The 19767-nt window shown below is 38.4% G+C and overlaps 1 protein-coding gene across 2 annotated transcripts in view; it reads right to left on the bottom strand.

Annotated features, from left to right (window-relative positions):
• The window catches only part of NFATC3 (nuclear factor of activated T cells 3), a 166052-nt gene that overhangs the window by 111217 nt on the left and 35068 nt on the right, over positions 1–19767 (bottom strand). For both annotated transcript variants that reach the window (XM_043983369.1, XM_043983370.1), the window contains one exon: positions 2544–3678. In XM_043983369.1, the coding sequence (XP_043839304.1) occupies positions 2544–3678 (1135 nt within the window). The remainder of the gene's footprint in view (positions 1–2543; positions 3679–19767) is intronic.

The raw sequence follows: 19767 nt of genomic DNA, 5'->3' as shown, positions 1-19767 counted from the left end.
CACCTAGCTGCCCCTAGAAATGTCTTTTGAAAGCACTCATTGTGAACAGATTTTGTTTTATACATACAAGTGTGATAAGAATGTAGCCGTTGTTGGGGGCAGGGGGCTAATTTATTCCAGAACTCCCAAGTAAAGGAGGAAATACTGCAAACCGCCAGAAAGAAACAATTTAACTACCAAGGAGGCATAGTCAGGATAACACAAGATTTGGCAACTTCGACATTAAAGGATCAGAGGACTTGGAATATGATATTCTGGAGGGCAAAAGAGCTAGGTTACAACCAAAAATCACCTACCCAGCAAAAATTAGTATAATGCTTTGGGGGAGGGGAGGGAGAAATAAAAATAAATATTCAAAATTAAAAAGAGCACTTTTAAGCATTCCTGATGAAAAGACCAATGGGATGCTATGCACCTCCAAAGAAAAAATGGAGAATGGAGATCAAAGCCTACTTTTATTTTAACTTTCTTTTTTTTTGGTCAGTGTTTTCTTTTACAACATGATTAATATGGAAATATGTTTTGCATGACTGTAGACATATAAGCTATATCAAATTGCTTGCCTTCTCAATGAGGGAGAAAGAAAATTTGAAACTCAACATTTAAAAAAACAAATATTGTGGGCAGCTAGGTGGCACAGTGGATAGAGCACCGGCCCTGGATTCAGGAGGACCCAAGTTCAAATCCAGCCTCAGACACTTGACACTTATTAGCTGTGTGACCCTGGGCAAGTCACTTAACCCCAATTGCCTAACCCCCTGCCCCCCAAAATTAAATAAAGTAATAAAAGCACCATGAGAAGAAGAAGAAGTAAAGGAGGAAGAGGAGTAGAACAATATTCAAATCATGCTAAACTAAGAATCTGTCTTACACGTAAAGCTTCAGAGAAGACAATTCATGGATTAAAAACTGTAAATAATAAAAAATACTTTTCTTTGACAAAGGTAGAAAAATAAGAGATATGACTTTTAAATTGTCTATTATGCACAGCAAGTGTTCAATAAATGTTTTTGAACTTATTAAACTTTCAAGAATAGAAAATGAATGACACTAACATGACACTAACAAATGATAGACCCATTTTACTATAAAATCCTATAATCCATACACAGAGAAATATTATAATTTCTCATTTCACAGTTAAGATACAATAAGAATGCTAGATAGATAAGAAAAAGGAAAGTTAACAAAATAACAGGAATTAACTTTGGGAAAGTAACTCTGCTATCCTATTACTACAATAGCCAATGAGTATCATCAGTTAAGAGACTGAAGGGAACACCAAATGAAATCCCTACTGGCACCATAAAAGGCCCATATTTTATACAGCTTAACATTTTTATCAATAAAGGGATATTTATCAAATTTGCTAACAAGGCAGGAGTGAGAACTATTATTGACAACAGAACAAAGATTTAAAATGAGAGAAAAGACTCTATTTGGACTCTTCTCAGAGTTCTAAAGACAGAGAATGAGTTTAGTTTCAAATCCCACTACTTCATTGCCCGAGCTTTCCAGCAGGGGGCCACTAGGCACACAAGGCTCTGAGGAGCTTAGGCCCAAGTAAGGCCCGGAATGGGGCCTGCACTTTGTGGGAGCTGAGCTAAATTGGGAGTTTACCTTGAGGCACCTAAGGTGTTCCCCACGGGACCCCAACGTTCAAACCCCCAACTTAAGTTTTGTTTCTTGACAAGTTATATATGTTTATGTATGTTAACACAGCACTGTTTTTCCCCACACTGAAAGTTTCTCACATGTATTAAAAACTGCAGGTCTGGGGGCAGCTGGGTGGTGCAGTAGATAAAGTGCTGGTCCTTGATTCAGGAGGAACCAAGTTCAGAAAAAATTGCAGGTCCATACCAACTCCATCCTACTCTACCCTCCCAAATTCACAAGGGAGGCTGTTGAATGCTTTAGAAAAGGTGTTGGTTTTTTTTTAAAAACCAAGGTTCACTGAGCCATGAGCAAAAACAAAAATACTGAACAAGGGACACATGAGTATGAAGTATAAAAAAAAGTTTCCAAGGAACATGATGCTAAAATATACATTTCATTTCTGTATTATCATTAGTTAATGGGAAAGGGAGAAAAGAATTGACAGTGAAAACAGATAAATAGAATGGTAGAAAAACAGAAGGGGAGAAGTAGAGAAAGATAAAGAGGTACAGATAAAAGAAAAAAGGTAGATTTTCCACTGTGTGCTGGTAAGATAAACTGCTGGTCACAAATGTTCATTTGTCAAAGGTCAGAGAGCTGTTTAGTAGCAGAGTCAAAATTAGAACTCTACCAATCAAATATTCTATCACCAAAATCATTATGTCTCACACTACAGTATAATCTATCCACCATTTAAATGTTCTACAATTATGGCTAGCTACCCAAAATACCTTAATAAAAAAAATTAACAGATTTTAAAACTACTCTAAAGAAACTGCAATACATTCTCTTGCACAGATGAAGTTACATTAAGTGAACTTAGTAATATATAACTAATTTATTCCTAAAAAGAAATCAAATTTACTTGTGTGTATTTATTCCCTTACCGAAATATAGGGGTATGGCCAGGCTTTGGCTTATTCCAGGTAAAGTGCGAAGGAACTGAAAGAAATTGGTCACTAGGCAAATCTTTCTTTAAAGGATGCTGAGCCCCAGGGCTATCATCTATGGTAGTCTCTAGGGATGGTGATAAATTTCCTTGGTCATCTGAACAGACATCTATTTTTCCTGGTAAAATGGCAGTTTGATCCTCAGAAGTCTTTCTTGTTTTTAGAGGGATGTCAGTCTCTGCACAGCACTGAAATGAAAAGTGTGCAGGACTCAGGCTCTGCACCCCACGGAGAGAAGTACTTAGCCATGTGTCTTCTGTTACGCTCCCCCGGGGAGAGTGGCCAGGAGAGTGGGTTGGTGAATGATGAGGTGAGAGAGAACCAGCATAACAAACCTCAGCACTGGAGTGTCGCCGCTTCCCACATGGGGAGGTGGGCCTTGATGAAGGCCGGGATGCTGGTCTAGGACTAAGCCAATTTTCATCAGTGATACTAGTTCTAGGAGAATGACAAGGAGACTGTCTAGGTGACAGTGAGTGCCCAAATCCATACTGTTGTTGCCAAGACTCATCACCAGGACAACCTCTTGGAGAACCGCCAGGAGAAGCTAAAGGAGACCCAAGTGTAAATCGGGCAGCGGCTTCATTGAGCTCAGACTCCACGTCATCATAAACATGAGAGAGAGACTCACAAGAAGAAGCATCTGAGAACCAACTCCTAGAAGAAATGCTGCTGGCTGGACTTGGACTAAGGGATGAGTCTCTGTATGATGGTTCAAGAGGAAGATAGAGATGATCCCTAGAAGGTCTTTCCAAATAATCACCTTCTGAGCCATTTGTGTGCAGTTCATCTTCATGAGCATCTATTCCTTGATGACAGTTGGGAGAAATGGATGTAATTTGAATACTAGGGCATTCAAAGGGTTTGGGACCACCTAATGGACTATACTTAGATTCAGGAATCTCACAAATTCCTTCATAGTTTTTGTGACCTTGCAGCTGAAGAGGTGGTGACAAAACTGAGGTGTGAGACTGTAATCCATGATGAGGAATGCAAATTGGCTGGTTTACTGTAGATGGAGGTTGATCTACATTAAAGATGTAAATAGATGCACAATCAGCTGGTTCAGTATCTGAGGGGGGAAGAAAAAAAAACAATGACTACAAATGATGTAAATGAGAAGAACATAAAAAATGAAGCTGAATGCTTATTAAATGTTATTACAATTTTGGTCCCCAAAGAATAGAGTACCTCCTCCCTTTCTGGAGAGAAAGACGACTTATAGATATGGAATGCTGTACACAATTAAAGCCACAGTCACAACTTCCAATGCCAAGATGGTGGAGTGAGGAAGGAACCCTGTGGAGCTCTCCCAAATTTCCCCTCCAAACCAATACATGTAAATCTATTTATAATTATTTACATATAATGTTGAACTAACAGTATATGTATTCCCCCAAAAGAGAAAAAGACCTATTTGTAAAAAAACATTTCTAGCAACTCTTTTTGTGGGGGCTAAGAATGGTATATCAAGGGAATGTCCATCAATTGGGAAATGGTTAAACAGGATGTGGTATATGATGGTGATGGAATATCATTGTGCTATAAGAAATAACAAGCAGAATGATTGCAGAAAGGCCTGGAAAGACTCATATGAACTGATGTATAGTGAGCAGAACCAAGAACGTTGTACACAGAGATAGCAATATTGTTTGATGAAGAACTGGTGAATAACTTAACTATTCTTAGCAATACAATGATCCAAAACAATCCCAAAAGAGTAATGATGAAGCATATAATCCACTTCCAAATAAAGAACCAATATTGAATGAACACAGACTGAAGCATGCTATTTTTCACTTTCATTTCATTTTTTCTTTTATTCAAGTTTTCTTGTACAAAATGACTAATAGGGTAATGTTTTACATAACTGAAACAACAACAAGATATAGTCACTACACTAAGCAGTTGGTTGTGTTTCACTACTTTTCTGTTACAAAAAAGAACTCAGGGGTATTAGGAGTAGAGAGGTTAAGATAACCATTGGATGTAAGAACAAAAGTCATCAATAAAATTTTAAAAAGAACAAGTTTGGACAAGCTTGACTGTATAAAATGTACAAGTTTTGCACAAACAAAACCAATGAAGTAAAATTAGAAGGGAATTGGTAACTATGGAAAAAAAAACTTTACAGGAAGTTTGTCTGGTATCTCATGACCAAGATAAATAAGAAACTGATTCAAAGTTATAAAACTAAGAACCTTTCCAATAGATAAATGGTAAAAGATACAAACAGGCAGTTTTCAAAGGAAAAGATACAAGCCATTTATAGACATATAAAAATACTACATAATAGTGAATTAATAATTACTACATAAATAATTAGCAAAATGCAAATTAAAGTACTCAAGGTATGGCCTCATACATGTATCAGTTTAGCAAAAATGACAAAAAAGCAAATGACAAATGTCAGGGGGGCTATGGAAGAATGGGAAGACTAATGCACTGCTAGTAGAGTTGTGAAGTAGCTCAACCATTCTGAAAAGCAATTTGGAATTACTCCCCCAAAAGTTATCAAATTGTACATGCTCTCTGACTCAGGAATAGCATTAGTAGGCTTATACAAATTAAAAAGGAAATAGATCCATGTGTACAAAAATATACATGGCAGCTCTTCCCATCGGAAAGTAAGGAAGTGATCACTAAAGGTTCACTTAAGGAACATTTCACAGAGATTGAAAAAGAGTTTAGGGAACTATAATCCTTCTACTTACACAGATTTGCAAATTTGTTTCATCCTTGACAACTCACTCATTTATCCCACATATTGTATCACTTGCCAAAACTTATTTCCGCCTCCACAATTATCTCTTTAATTTGACCCCTTCTATACCCATCCACAGAGCCACTCTAATTCAGACCCTCATCAACTCTTGTCTGAATTTACCTCCTATTTTTTCCTTGCCTCAGGTTTCTCCCTATCTGAATACATCCTCCAGGGTGCAGCTAGGTGGCACAGTGGATAGAGCACCATACCTGGATTCAGGAGGACCTGAGTTCAAATCTGACCTCAGACACTTGACACTTACTAGCTGTGTGACCCTGGGCAAGTCACTTAACCCTCATTGCCCCACTCCCCAAAAAACCTAGCCTTAGAGACTTAGAGCTGTGTGACCCTGGGCAAGTCACTGAATACATCCTCCACACAGCTGACCAGGATATCACTAAAATACAGATGAAGTATTTGCCTGATCAAAAAACTCCAGTGGTGGGGCAGCTAGGTGGCGCAGTGGATAGAGCACCGGCCCTGGATTCAGGAGGACCTAAGTTCAAATCCGACCTCAGACACTTAACACTTACTAGCTGTGTGACCTTAGGCAAGTCACTTAACCCCAATTGCCTCACTAAAAAAAAAAAAAAAAAAAAAACTCCAGTGGCATCTAATTTTTTTTTTCTGATAAAAGCATTTTATTTTTTTCCAGCTACATGCAAAGATAGTTCTCAACATTGATTTATACAAGCTTTCCAATTTCAGATTTTTTTTCGTCCCTCCCCTCCCTTTCCCTCCCCTAGACAGCAGGTAATCTGATTTTTCTCTTGTAACATGACTACTGCAGAAATATGTTTAATGTTATTGTGTGTGTGTGTGTGTGTGTGTGTGTGTGTGTATATATATATATATATATATATAAATAAAAAACCTATGTCAGATTACCTGCTGTCTAGGGGAGGGGGGAGGGAGGGGAGGGACGAAAAAAAATCTGAAATTGGAAAGCTCGTATAAACAAAAGTTGAGAACTATCTTTACATGTAACGAGAAAAAAATACTTTATTAATTAAAAAAAAGACTGTTCATTCCTTTTCTTTTTCTTTCTTTCTTTCTTTTTTTTTTGGTGAGTCAATTGCGGTTAAGTGACTTGCCCAAGGTCACATAGCTAGTAAGTGTCAAGTGTCTAAGGTCAAATTTGAACTCAGGTCCTCCTGACTCCAGGGCAGGTGCTTTGTCCACTGCGCCACCTAGCTGCCCCTAGTTCATTCCTTTTAATGTTTCTTTTGACTCCAGTGTTTGTACCTCAAAGTTTCTAAGCAATCCCCCCCCCCCCAATCAAGAATGCTTGGACGCAAACATAGTTCCAAAGAACTATGGCCAAAGGACTATAAAACCATGCATACTCTTTGACCTAGTAATACCACTACTAGGTTGGTATCCAAAAAGAAATTTTAAAAAGTTGAATTTGAAACTGAGATGCTCATCAATTGGGGAATGGTTGAACAAATCGTGGGATGAGATTATAATGGAACACTACTGTACTATAAGAAATGATGAGCAGCGAGAAACAATTTTTACAGCTAGTATTTCCAATAAAGACCTCATTTCTAAAATATATAGGGAACGGAATCAAATTTATAAGAATGCAAGTCATTCCCCAATTGAGAAATGGTCAAAGGATATGAACAGGCATTTTTCAGATGAAGATATCAAAGCTATCTATTGCCATATGAAAAAATGTTCTAAATCACTATTGATTAGAGAAATGCAAATTAAACCAACTCTGAGGTACCACCTCACGCCTATCAGATTAGCTAATATGACAAAAAAGGAAAATATAAATGTTGGAGAAGCTGTGGAAGAATTGGAACACTAATGCATTGTTGGTGGAGCTGTAAACTGATCCAACCATTCTGGAGAGCAATTTGGAATTATGCCCAAAGGGCTATAAAGCTGTGCATACCCTTTGACCCAGCAATACCACACTGCTAGGTCTGTATCTCAAAGAGATCAAAGAAGAAGGGAAAGGATCCACCATGTACAAAACTATTTATAGCAGCTCTCTTTGTGGTGGCAAAGAACTGGAAATTGAGGGAATGCCCATCAATTGGGGAATGGCTAAACAAGTTGTTGTGATATATGAATGTAATGGAATACTATTGTGCTGTAAGAAACGATGAGCAGTTGGATTTCAGAAAGACCTGGAAGGACTGACTTGAACTGATGCTGAGTGAGATGAGCAGAACCAGAACATTGTACACAGGAACAGCAACACTTTATGATGATCAACTGTGATAGACTTGGCTCTTCTAAGCAGTGCAATGATCCAAAACAATTTCAAAGAACTCATGATAGAAAATGTTCTCCACATCCAGAAAAAAAGAACTGTGGATTCTGAATGCAGATTGAACCATACTGTTTCTACTTTTTGGGCTGTTTTTTTTTTTTCTTTTTTGAGGTTTTCCCCTTGTGTTCTGATTCTTCTTTCACAATATGACTAAATCGGGAATATGTTAATTGTGATTGTACATATATAACCTATATCAGATTGCTTTCTGTCTTGGGGAGGGAAGAAGATGGGGGGAGAAAAATTTGAAAACAAATGTTGAAAACTATGTAACTGGAAAATAATAAAATACTTTTGTGATTAAAACTTTTTTTAAGCCCTAAAAATAAATAATTTGGGAAAAGGGAAAGAAAGAAATGATGAGCTGGATGCCATCTGGAAAGACTTACATGAATTGATGCAAAGTGAAATTTACTATATATAAAATAACAGCAATATTGTAAGATGATCTGCTGTGAATGACTTGTTATTTTCAGCAATGATCCAAGACAAACTCTGAAGGATTTATGAAAAATGCAGTCCATCTCTAGAGAAAGAACTGATGATATATGAAGCAGTTAATTTTTTTACTTCCTTTTTTCTAAAGTTTTTTTGTCCGTTTTACAACCTGACTAATGTGGAAATGTTTTTCATGAGTACGCATGTATAACTTATATTGAATTGCTTGAGTTCTTAAGGGGGAGTGGGGAAGAAGAAAATTTAGAACCAAAATTTTTAAAATTGAAGTTAAAATTGGTTTTTACATATAATTTGGGAAAAAATAAAATTCTAAATAAATGGGGGAAAAAATGAAACAAACAAAAAAGAATGGTTGGACATCCACTGTAGGATTATTCTCAGTTTTCTGGGTAAGCTATTCCTAGCTGCAAGCCTATACCATTTGCCTTCTAGAATATTATATTCCAGAGCCTTTGCACTTTTATGGTGGTGGCTGCTAAATTATGTGTAATTCTGACTGGGGCTCCTCAGTATTTGAATTTTTTCTTTCAGTAGGTGACCCAGTAGTTTCTATTTCCACTTTGTCTTCTGGTTCTAAAAAATCTGGGCAATTTTAAGATTTTTGTTTTCCACTTTTTTTGTTGTTTGTTTTTTGCAGGGCAATGGGGGTTAAGTGACTTGCCCAGGGTCATGCAGCTAGTAAGTCTCAAGTGTCTGAGGCCGGATTTGAACTCAGGTACTCCTGAATCCAGGGCCGGTGCTTTATCCACTGTACCACCTAGCTGCCCCCAATTTTAAGATTTTTTGAAACAACATTTTAGACTTTTGTTTTGATTATGGCTTTCAGGTAATCCAAATGACTTTTAAATTTTCACTCCTTGGTTCACCCCTTAAGTTGTTTTTGTTATAAGATACTTGTAACCTTGTCTCATTAAGAGCTTTTTATGGTGGGATTCCTTTTTTTTGTTTAATCATTCTTCCTGCCTATTTCCTCACTTAAGACTTAATGCTAGGGCTGGGCTCTGCACATATTTGGAAGGAATCCCTAAGATGGTCCCCTACTGCTATTCTACTGGGAACTCAGGAACTATCAGGGTGGAATCTTCCAAGTTTTTGGTATTTTCAAAGTGGTCTAATCCAGGCAAAGTCTGATCACTACAAACCAAATATACCTAGTAGTTTTGATGATTGTTTCTTTCTGATATAGTTTGAGATCTAGAAGCATCATTCTCCCTTCATTCTCCCTTTTTTTCGTTACATATGAATGAATAAAGCTAAGCATTTACTATGTGCAAAGTAGGAATACAAATAGAAAAACAGGACATGTCCTATTCTCTAGGAGCCCACATTTTATGGGGGAAACGATACATATTGTAAGACTTTAGCTTGCAAGTCAGATGGGAAAATCTCAGTCTTGAGTGTGTAATGGCAAAGCAGATAGTAATACCTCTTCTTTGATGTCATTTCCACTCATAATGGTATCAGTATCTGATGCTGAACCAACCAACCAGCACCTGCAAGAGCAGTTACCAAGCTGCATCTCCACTAGAGTTGCTTCTCAGGATGATATCTGAGGGCACTGGCCAGGTGCATTACATTCCCAAGATTTAGTATCTTGGTCTATCCCCATTAGGGTTCGAGGGAAAAAGTCAAGGCAGTGGTGGTTTGACTTGCTTGGCATATGCCAACATGGCTTGCTGCTTCACTATTTCATTTGATAATCTAGATTTCTTATTTCTTCAAATTAATTTTATCAAGTTCTATAAAGTATCCCTTTGATTATTTTATTAACAAAGCATTAACCTATAAACTAAATACGGTGGCATTGTAATTTCTGTTATATTTGCACAGACTGGAGGTCTTGGAGTGAGAAAGATCCACTTTCAAATCCTGATTCAAATTTCGATCACAACTATGGGGCCCTGGGGAAGTCACTGAAGTTCTTTGGGGAAAATGGAGACAATGTTAGTTAGCACTCATCTCAGGGTTGTTGTGAAGATCAAATGAGTAAACATATGTAGAGTATTTAAAATACCACATGAATGCTACCTATTACTATAATTTGTTCAGCCTTTCTCTAAGTAATGGGAAACCCCCCCCCAAAAAAAAAATTTCTACAAAATCTCTACAAAAAGAATGGTTATATTTCGTTAGTATCTTTCCCCTTTCTTTGATCTTATTAGGGAATAGACCCAGTAATGATGTGACTGGGTCAAAAGGTATATTGCAGGGGCAGCTAGGTGGCACAGTGGATAAAGCACCGGCCCTGGAGTCAGGAGTACCTGAATTCAAATCCGGCCTCAGACACCAAACACTTACTAGCTGTGTGACCCTGGGCAAGTCACTTAACCCCAACTGCCTCATTTTAAAAAAAAAAAGGTATACTGCACAGTTTAGCGACTTTTAGGGCACAGTTCCAAAATGCTTTCCCAAACAACTGTGTGTGTGTGTGTGTGTGTGTGTGTGTGAGAGAGAGAGAGAGAGAGAGAGAGAGAGAGAGAGAGAGAGAACCTCAGAGCAGCTTCAGTTTGAATTTCTCTAATTAGTGATTTGGAACATTTTTCTGCATGGCTATAAATATCTTAGATTCTTTCCTTTTGAGAAGTGCCTATTAATATTCCTTCACCATTTATAAACTGTAGACCCCTGTATCTCATTAATTCTATTTTTACTGTTATCTTATCTGAGATTATAACCCTCCCCTGCTCTTTTGAATACACCTGAGACATAACAGATTTTATTCCAGCTCATCTTTACTATGTGAGAATCTTTATGTTTCACCTATGTTTCTTGTAAACAACATGTTACTGGATTCTACTGTTTAATCTATTCTGTCACAATTATGTCTTATGAGCAAAGTTTATCCCATTCACATTCTGTTATGACTGTTAACTAAATGTATTTATTTCTTTCATCACAACCCATTATAATGTTCCCTTCTCTTTGTCCACAACTCCCTTCATTTTACAAAGGAAAAAGGTGGTGGTGAAAGAAAGGGAGTGGAGGTTTGCCATAACCAATAATCTATAATTAGGGTAAACAAGTCTTATTGCTTTTTCCTTCCTCTCTTCCCCCAACCTAGACCTAAGTTGTTAGGTCTTATCTCACCTTTTCCCTCCTTTCCTTCTATTTTATAATATAATTCTATCCTCTCCACTTCCTCTCTTTTTCTCTACCTATTTCACTGATGATTTCAATGTATTTCTACACTAAATTGTATATATTTGAAACCTTTCCCACAGTTCATATGAGAATGAGGGTGATGAAATGTTTGAATGCCTGTTCTCCTCATCCATATACATCCATGTCTGTACAGTCTTCTAAAAGGACCGAAGGGGGCAGCTAGGTGGCACAGTGGATAAAGCACCAGCCCTGGATTCAGGAGGACCTGAGTTCAAATCCGGCCTCTGACACTTGACACTTACTAGCTGTGTGACCCTGGGCAAGTCACTTAACCCCCACTGCCCCACAAAAAAAAAGGGGGGGGGGGACACTACAACTTTATCCACATTAAATGGCTAAGAAATACATAAATATTATTATAAACAGTGGCTGCATCCTAAGCCTCCAATGCTTGGCTTGTGCTGGGGCTGTAGAAGAAGCAAGTTGGTCAGGTCATCAACAACTCCTGTCCTCAAATCCTTGGGCCAAAGGCCCTGGCTGAACTGGTGATGATTTAGATCAACCCCTCTCCTCTTTTTGTTTTTTTGTTTTTTTAGTCAGGCAATTGGGATTAAGTGACTTGCCCAGGATCACACAGCTAGTAAGTCTCAAGTGTCTGAAGTCGGATTTGAACTCAGGTACTCCTGACTCCAGGGCCTGTGCTCTATCCCCTGTGCCACCTAGCTGTCCCAACTTTTCTTTTTCTTTTTTTTTTTTTAGTGAGACAATTGGGGTTAAGTGACTTGCCCAGGGTCACACAGCTAATAAGTATTAAGCATCTGAGGCCAGATTTGAACTCAGGTACTCCTGAATCCAGGGCCAGTGCTTTATCCACTGCACCATCTAGCCGCCCTGCCAACTTTTCATTTTTAAAGAAAAATTTGAGTCCAAATTTTTGAGCCTCTCTCCTCTTTTTTTTTTAATAAACACATTCTTTTTCTTTCTTTCTTTCTTTTTTTTTTTTTTTTGCAGGGCCATGGGGGTTAAGTGACTTGCCCAGGGTCACACAGCTAGTACATGTCAAGTATCTGAGGCTGGATTTGAACTCAGGTACTCCTGAATCCAGGGCTGGTGCTTTATCCACTGTGCCACCTAGCTGCCCCAAGCCCCTCTCCTCTTAAAGCAGTTTTCTGCTTTCTCAGTGTTTGTCCCAGAAGAAGTAAACCTGAAATACATATGCTCAGATTGTTCCATGATTTATCAATCACAATGGAACAAATTCTCATTTTTAAAACATACATTATAGCAGAAATGCATGTATTTCAATATCCTGTCTTCCTTTTATATTTCTTGACTTCTCAATGGATAAGGAAGGGGTTGGGAAGAATCTGGAATTGAAAATAAAATTAAATGTTAAAAAGCAAAAGTACTGTATTCAGTGAAAAGTTCCTTCCCAAGCCACCCCTATAGAATAGGGGTTGGTTAACCTGGGGCAAACAGGAACCACCCCTACTATATTTCAGGGAATCTGTGAACTTGGATGAGAAAAAAATTACATCTTTATTTCCTTTGTTAAGAAAGATATTTTATTTTTACCTATTGACCTTTTGTTAGTAATACTTTTTATTACTAGAAATCACTGTTTTTAAAAAAAGATTCACAGATTTGACCAGACTGCCAAAGAAGTCCATCTCACTCACACACACACACACACACACACACACACACACACGAACTAACCTAGGCTACAGGCTTTAAACCTTTTTCTTCTGCCTTTTGGTATAACATATTACAATCAAATAAATAAGCATTTATTGAGTACATCTTATCTGCCAGGTATTATATTCTCCTCAGGTAAGGAAGCAGAGGCAAAATTAGGACCAAACTCCAAACACTGTCACAAATGCTAGCCCCTGTCTTCTGAGATAACCTCCTACTAGTGCTAGCTTTGTGTGCTTACTTGCACAGCCACTTGCTGGACTCAGCCCTATGAGTGGCCGAACCAGAAATGACACTAGTTTCAGGTCAGTGGCTAGCCCTCCCCACCACCACCTTGTACTGTACCTAACTGAAAGACTGCACCTTCAAGATAAGGGAAAGTCTTGTATATGAGGAGACGCTGAAGCTGTACTTTGAAGGAAGATAACTAGACACATAGCTGAGAAGGAAATACATTCTGGCCATGGGGATCCACCTGCACAAAGGCACAAAGGCTGGAGATGGGATTTGGTGATGAAATAATACGGCTCATATTTCTACAATTTTGCTATCCATCAATAACTAATACGGGGGAGGGGGGGAGACACAAAGGTCAAAGGACAATTTTCCCTTTCATTTTTCCCTGTGTGGCTAAGCAACATTCATCACTTCCTAGGTGCCCACTGTACTTTCAAAGAAAGGCAGCAATGACAATTTTTTTTAACTGCTGTGCTCAAGTTCTCTCTGATTTTAACCAGTTAAAATTGTATTTAGCTTTTTTCCATAAGAAACCAGAGACTAGGTTTTCTTTATTGCTAAATCCCAAATCTGATTATCTCAAAGCCAATGAAAATTTTTTTCACTAGGGGCAAAAACAACCCCCATTACTGTGAACCCAAGACCTAAAAAAGATTACCCCTCACAGCTAGAAAACGAATCCATTTTCCCCCGCCAGGTTGTCTGTTTGTATAGCTGGCTTAGTAACTTGTATCTGTTATTCATATTATGACTACCACCATGTGTACACTTTCACTTCCTATCATTCATGTTTTGAAGTAAGGAAGATTTGGGTTCTAGTCCCACTTTGCCATATACTAGCTGAGTGACACTGGATTTATCACTTAACCTCTCAGTGCTCTAGGACTGTCTTTAAGACTCAGTGTCAGAGAAGGTAACCAATCTGCATCCATAGAGGGAGTTTCCTTATAGCAAAGTAACCACACACACAAGATCCTATCCCTGCCCATATCTACACTTGTATCTCTTCTGTCTATGGCAGAACTAGGTTTCCAGTTTAATGAGTTAGATGTTTCCATTAAAGTCCTAGGCCACACCTCATCTTGGAACGTGTACCAATGAGAGATTATATGTTAAAAGCCTCTCCACAACTTAAATTTACTTAGGGACTGAGCACCCTCATATATAAAATCACATCTTACATTTCGTTATCTGTGTTGGTATCTAATTGCCCCACATTAAGAAAGCTCGCCGAAAGCTGATAGTCTTTCTTATCTCAACTTCACAATCCTCCACTGTAAGGCACTGATATCATCCCCATTTTAGGGATAAGGAAACTGACGCCCAGAAAAGGTGACTTGGCCAAAGTCATGCAATTACTGCACTTTAGAGCTATATTTCAAACCCAGATCTTATGCTTCCAATTCTAGCGATCTTTTCCCAAACCACACTGCTTCCTATGTTAGGTGACAAGGAAGGAATCCAACATGGGTTTTATTGCTGCTTTACGATTTGCCAGATCAAAGCTAAACTGGTACTACAGTGATAACGCACCATAAATGGTACTGGCTTTGCCACCTGTGTACAACCAGGACATGTTCTTTATCTATAAGAGGCAGCAAAGTGATGCAGTAGGTAGAGCACTAGACCTGGAGTCAGAAGACCAGGTCACATCCAACATTATTCAGTTACTTCAGATATGTTCGATCCTTTTTCAGTCATGTCCAACTCTTCATGATCACATTTGGGGTTTTCTTGACAGAGATACTAGAGTGATTTGCCATTTCCTTCTCCAGCTCACTGTACAGATGAGGAAACTACAGCAGTGAAGTGCCCAAGATCACAGAGCTGTAAGCATCTGAGGCCAGATTTGAACCCATGAAGATGAGTCTTCTTAACTTCAGGCCTAACACTCTACCCACTGTACCACCTACCTGCCTTTATACTTGCTGGCAAGTCACTTTACCTCTGTCTCCCTAAGTCTTCTCATGTAAAATGAAGCACTACCTCCCAGGGTTACTGTGAGAATCAAATGAGATAACTGTAGTGTTTAAGGTGGGTGCCTAGTATATAGCAGGTGCTATATAAATGTTAACTATCATTTTGTTTATTATCATTATTGTTATATTTGAAGAAAACTTTAAAACAATAAATTGCTAATTAATTAATTATTCCATAAAACCAGCATTTGAAATTTACTTTTTATGTGCTATGAGGATGCTATAGTGAAAGATGTACTGGGGAGAGGGCCCTATGGAAGGGAAAGGAAGGATTCTGAAGGAAAAGAGAGACAACCTGAAAGACCAGAGGCCAGAAGAAAGACAACATTTCTGGGAGAGGGGAACCATGAGCAATTTTGAAGGCAGAAATATTTGTGCTGAAGATAGCGAACAAATCTGCATGACCAATAAAGCAACCCCAAGTTGGAAAGTAATGCGAAATTAGAGTAGTAAAACCTTGGAAGGACCTTGAAGAACATGGTAAGCAGTTTAAATCTGACAGAGAAACAACAGGAAGCCACACAGATTTATGAGGAGGATATCCCATGACCAAAATGGCATTTGAGGAAGCATGACACAGCCTGTCAGTTAAATCAGAGACCGAAGACACAGTAGAATGCCACAAAGTAGGAATCTTAAGTGAGATTAAAAGGACCTATGCAAGACTCATAGCAATGAATGAGAAAAGATGAAGATCTGAGAGAAGAGACAAAAGATACAAACAGAACTTAGTGAAAGACTAGAAAGAGCACAGAAGAAAACAAAAATGAGTCTTGGGAAATCTGTAACACCTTCTACCAAACACAAAGGAATAGTAAACATTTAAATGACAGAAAACATCCTTGGGTTTAAAATAAACAAAAACACAACTCCTAGAGGCAGCTAGGTGGCACAATGGATAGAGCACTGGGCCTGGAGTCAGGTCCTACCTACTACTTAAAATAAATGGAGTCAAAATCAGATGAATGTATAATCACAGGAATGCAAGACTGGCAAATGTTAACCCTTTAAATATATATACTTTAAATGATTTTTAGTTTCCTGGGGCCATAACTATTCTCTTTCTAAGGTACAATCCCTTCCCCTCCCCTCCCATCCCAATTCTTTACCTGCTCCCAATAAATCTATGCTGAGAAATGTTATTTGGTTTGGAGTGAGGTCTCCTGTGTTCTTATCCCCCACTGCCAATCAAGATGCCAAATCTTGTTTCTGTCTCCATATCTCTTGTACACATCACCTTCTTTCCACTCAACATAGCCACCACAGTAGCATAGGCCCTCATCACTTCTCACCAAAATGATAGTGTAACAGACTACTACTTGGTATTATTGCCTCAAATCTCTCCTCTTCAATCTTTCCTCCACACAGCTGCCAAAGTGATATTCCAAAGTAATATTCTGGGTCTGACCATGTCACTGCCTGCTCAAGAAGATCCACTGCCTCACTACTGACTCCAGGATCAAATACAAACTTCTCTATTTATATTTAAAGCCCTTCACAGTTTACCTCCTATCCATCTTAACAGGCTTCTTACATATTACTGCCCCTCATACTTTACAGTCTAGCCAAACTGCTGTTCCTCACAAGGGACACCATCTCCTATCTCTTGACCTCTGTAAGGGCTGTCACTCATGCCTAGGTTGCATTCCCCCTTCACTTGTACTTCTTAGAATCTTTTGGTTCCCCTCAAAATTCAGTTCAAGAGCACTTCCTATATGAAGAATCTGATCATGGTAGATGGTGCACCTCACTAAAAATCATGTGGTTTTTACATACTTTTATTGTATCTTCCCTGGGACAGAACATAAACCCCTTTAAGTCCAGCACTGTTTCATTCTTGTCTTTGTGTCCCCAGTTCCAAGTTAGAGTGGCCGGCACATAGTAAACACAGAAGAAATGCTTACTGACTGATTAGTCATCCTCAGTTTTGCATCATTTGCAAATTTGTTCAGCATACCATCCATGCCTTCATCCAAAACACAAGGCCAAAATCTAGAGCCTTCAAGTCAAAGAAAAAAAACACAGCAAAGCAGCCAGAAAGACCCCAAGGGCCAAGTAATAACCACACAAGCCCACACAAGCTAAGACTACAACTAGTCATCTTTCTACAAAAAGAAAAATCTTAGGCTATGATATTCCAAAAACAAAAGATTAAGATTTGCCAGGGGGAGGGGGAATATTAATAGAACAAAGCACTCTTAAAGAATTCCTAGTGAAACAACTAGAGCTCAGCAAAAACTTTAAACACAGGAGTCACAAAAGACCTAGAAAGGTAAATGTATATGGCCAACTGGAGGGGACAAAACAATAATGAAATACTTATATTCTAATAGGTATAAAAGAAACAAGTGTCCTTTTAAAATTTTACTGTCTCCCTGGGTCACAGAGATTAAGCAACATACATCTGTACAACAATATTTTCCCTAACACTAGAAGCAAAAAATTAGAAACAAAGTGAGTGCTCATCAACTGAGGAATGCCTGGATAAATTATGGTACATATAATATAAAGGAATAATTATTTATATGAAATGATGAAAGGGCATTTGTATAAACTGATGCACTGAAGTAAACAGATGGGGGCAGCTAGGTGGCTCAGTGGATAAAGCACCAGCCCTGGATTCAGGAATACCTGAGTTCAAATCCAGCCTCAGACACTTGACACTTACCAGCTGTGTGACCCTGGGCAAGTCACTTAACCCCCATAGCCCTGCAAAAGGGGGGGGGGGGCGCTTTTATTTCAGGGGGAGAGGAGGATAGTGTCAGTAATATAAAAAATAAGAGAGATGACAAAGGTTCAGAGGAAGACAAGAACAAGCAGTGTAATGCAGGAAATACCCTGTTAAATTTCATGTGCAGTTTCTATATTTTTTGTTCTTTTTACTGATCTGTCCTTCCCACTAAACCCCCATGGAGCACATTTAAAAAATAAAACAGGGGCAGCTAGGTGGCGCAGTCGATAGAGGACCGGCCCTGGAGTCAGGAGGACCTGAGTTCAAATCCGGCCTCAGACACTTAACACTTACTAGCCGTGTGACCTTGAGCAAGTCACTTAACCCCAATTGCCTCGCTTAAAAAAAAAAAGTAAGTAAAAAACAAAAACAAAAATAATGCCCACAATTATATGGTCCAGCAAAACAAAATCTTACTTTGATCATGTCTAAAAACCTGTCTCTGCATTTTCAATTCATCATCACTGATAAGAAGTTACTAGCATGTTTAATCTTTATTCATGTGTATTCAGTTTATTATTGTTTAGATTAGAGTTCTAAAGGTTTTCAAAGTTGTTTTTTCTCTAAGGTTATCACTGTACAGTCTGTTCTCCCAGATCTGCTCAGTTCACACTGCGTAAGTTCATAAAGGTTTTCTCGTTTTCCTCTGAAACTATTTTGATATTTCTTATGGTACAGTAACATTGCATATATTCATATAGAATGTTTGCCCATTCCCCAAAAGGAAGACATACTCTATTTAATGATCATTTTATAAATATGAGAAGTTGGTATTATAGTAAATACAGAGATGGCCTCAAAGCCAGAAGACTGAAGTTCACTTGCCACTTCAGATACATACTGGTTGTCAGCTAATCTATCAGTGTTCTAAGTACAACGCTTGGCATGAAGTAAGCATTTAAATGCTTTTTTTCATTCATTCTAAGCACTTCATTAAGACGATAAATTGTAAAGATGACAACTTACACTGACATTAGTCATTTTAACACCAATATTCAACATGACACCTAAATACCTAGTCCAAAAATACTAAGTACAAAGCAGATTAGATTCTATAATACATACTACCTGTATGGCTCTTAGATAACTGTACTGTTATATGGCAGAGAGGTATGGAATACAAGTGTCTTCAAAGAATTAAAAATGAGCATTACACAGAGGACAATGGAAAAAAGTGGTGAGTATGAGTAGGATACAACATATAACCAACAAAGAACTTCAAAGGACAGCAATAAAAGATGTCATCAAGGAATTATATGATAGGAAGAGAAAAAGGAAGGAAGGAAATCATTATTAAGTGCCTGCTGTGCTAAGGTGCCTTAGTACCTTACAAATATTGTCTAATGTGATGCTCAAAACAATTCTGGGAAGTAGATGGGGTCCAGCTGTGATTGTGGTGGTACATGGCTGACAGAGAAAAGTAGATACAAATCTGCACGGTCAAGGAAAGCATGAAACTATATGATTTTAAAATTTGCCAGAAAGGGGCAGCTAGGTGGCGCAGTAGATAGAGCACCAGCCCTGGAGTCAGGAGTACCTGAGTTCAAATCCAGCCTCAGACACTTAACACTTACTAGCTGTGTGACCCTGGGCAAGTCACTTAACCCCAATTGCCTCACTTAAAAAAAAAAAAGCAAACAAAAACTACCCAAACTTTTTAAGCTAGGTGGCGCAGTGGATAAAGCACCAGCCCTGGATTCAGGAGTACCTGAGTTCAAATCCGGCCTCAGACACTTAACACTTACTAGCTGTGTGACCCTGGGCAAGTCACTTAACCCCAACTGCCTTACCGAAAAACAAAAACAAAAAAACAAAAATAAAATTTGCCAGAGTCCCAAAGTCAAAAAGAGTAACAGGGAAGAATATTAAACAAGGTGCTAAAATGGCCTCTGAAGATA

Source organism: Dromiciops gliroides, chromosome 2, assembly GCF_019393635.1.
Source record: "Dromiciops gliroides isolate mDroGli1 chromosome 2, mDroGli1.pri, whole genome shotgun sequence".
NCBI classification, from domain to species: Eukaryota; Metazoa; Chordata; class Mammalia; order Microbiotheria; family Microbiotheriidae; genus Dromiciops; species Dromiciops gliroides.
This window is presented reverse-complemented; position numbering and strand designations above follow the sequence as displayed.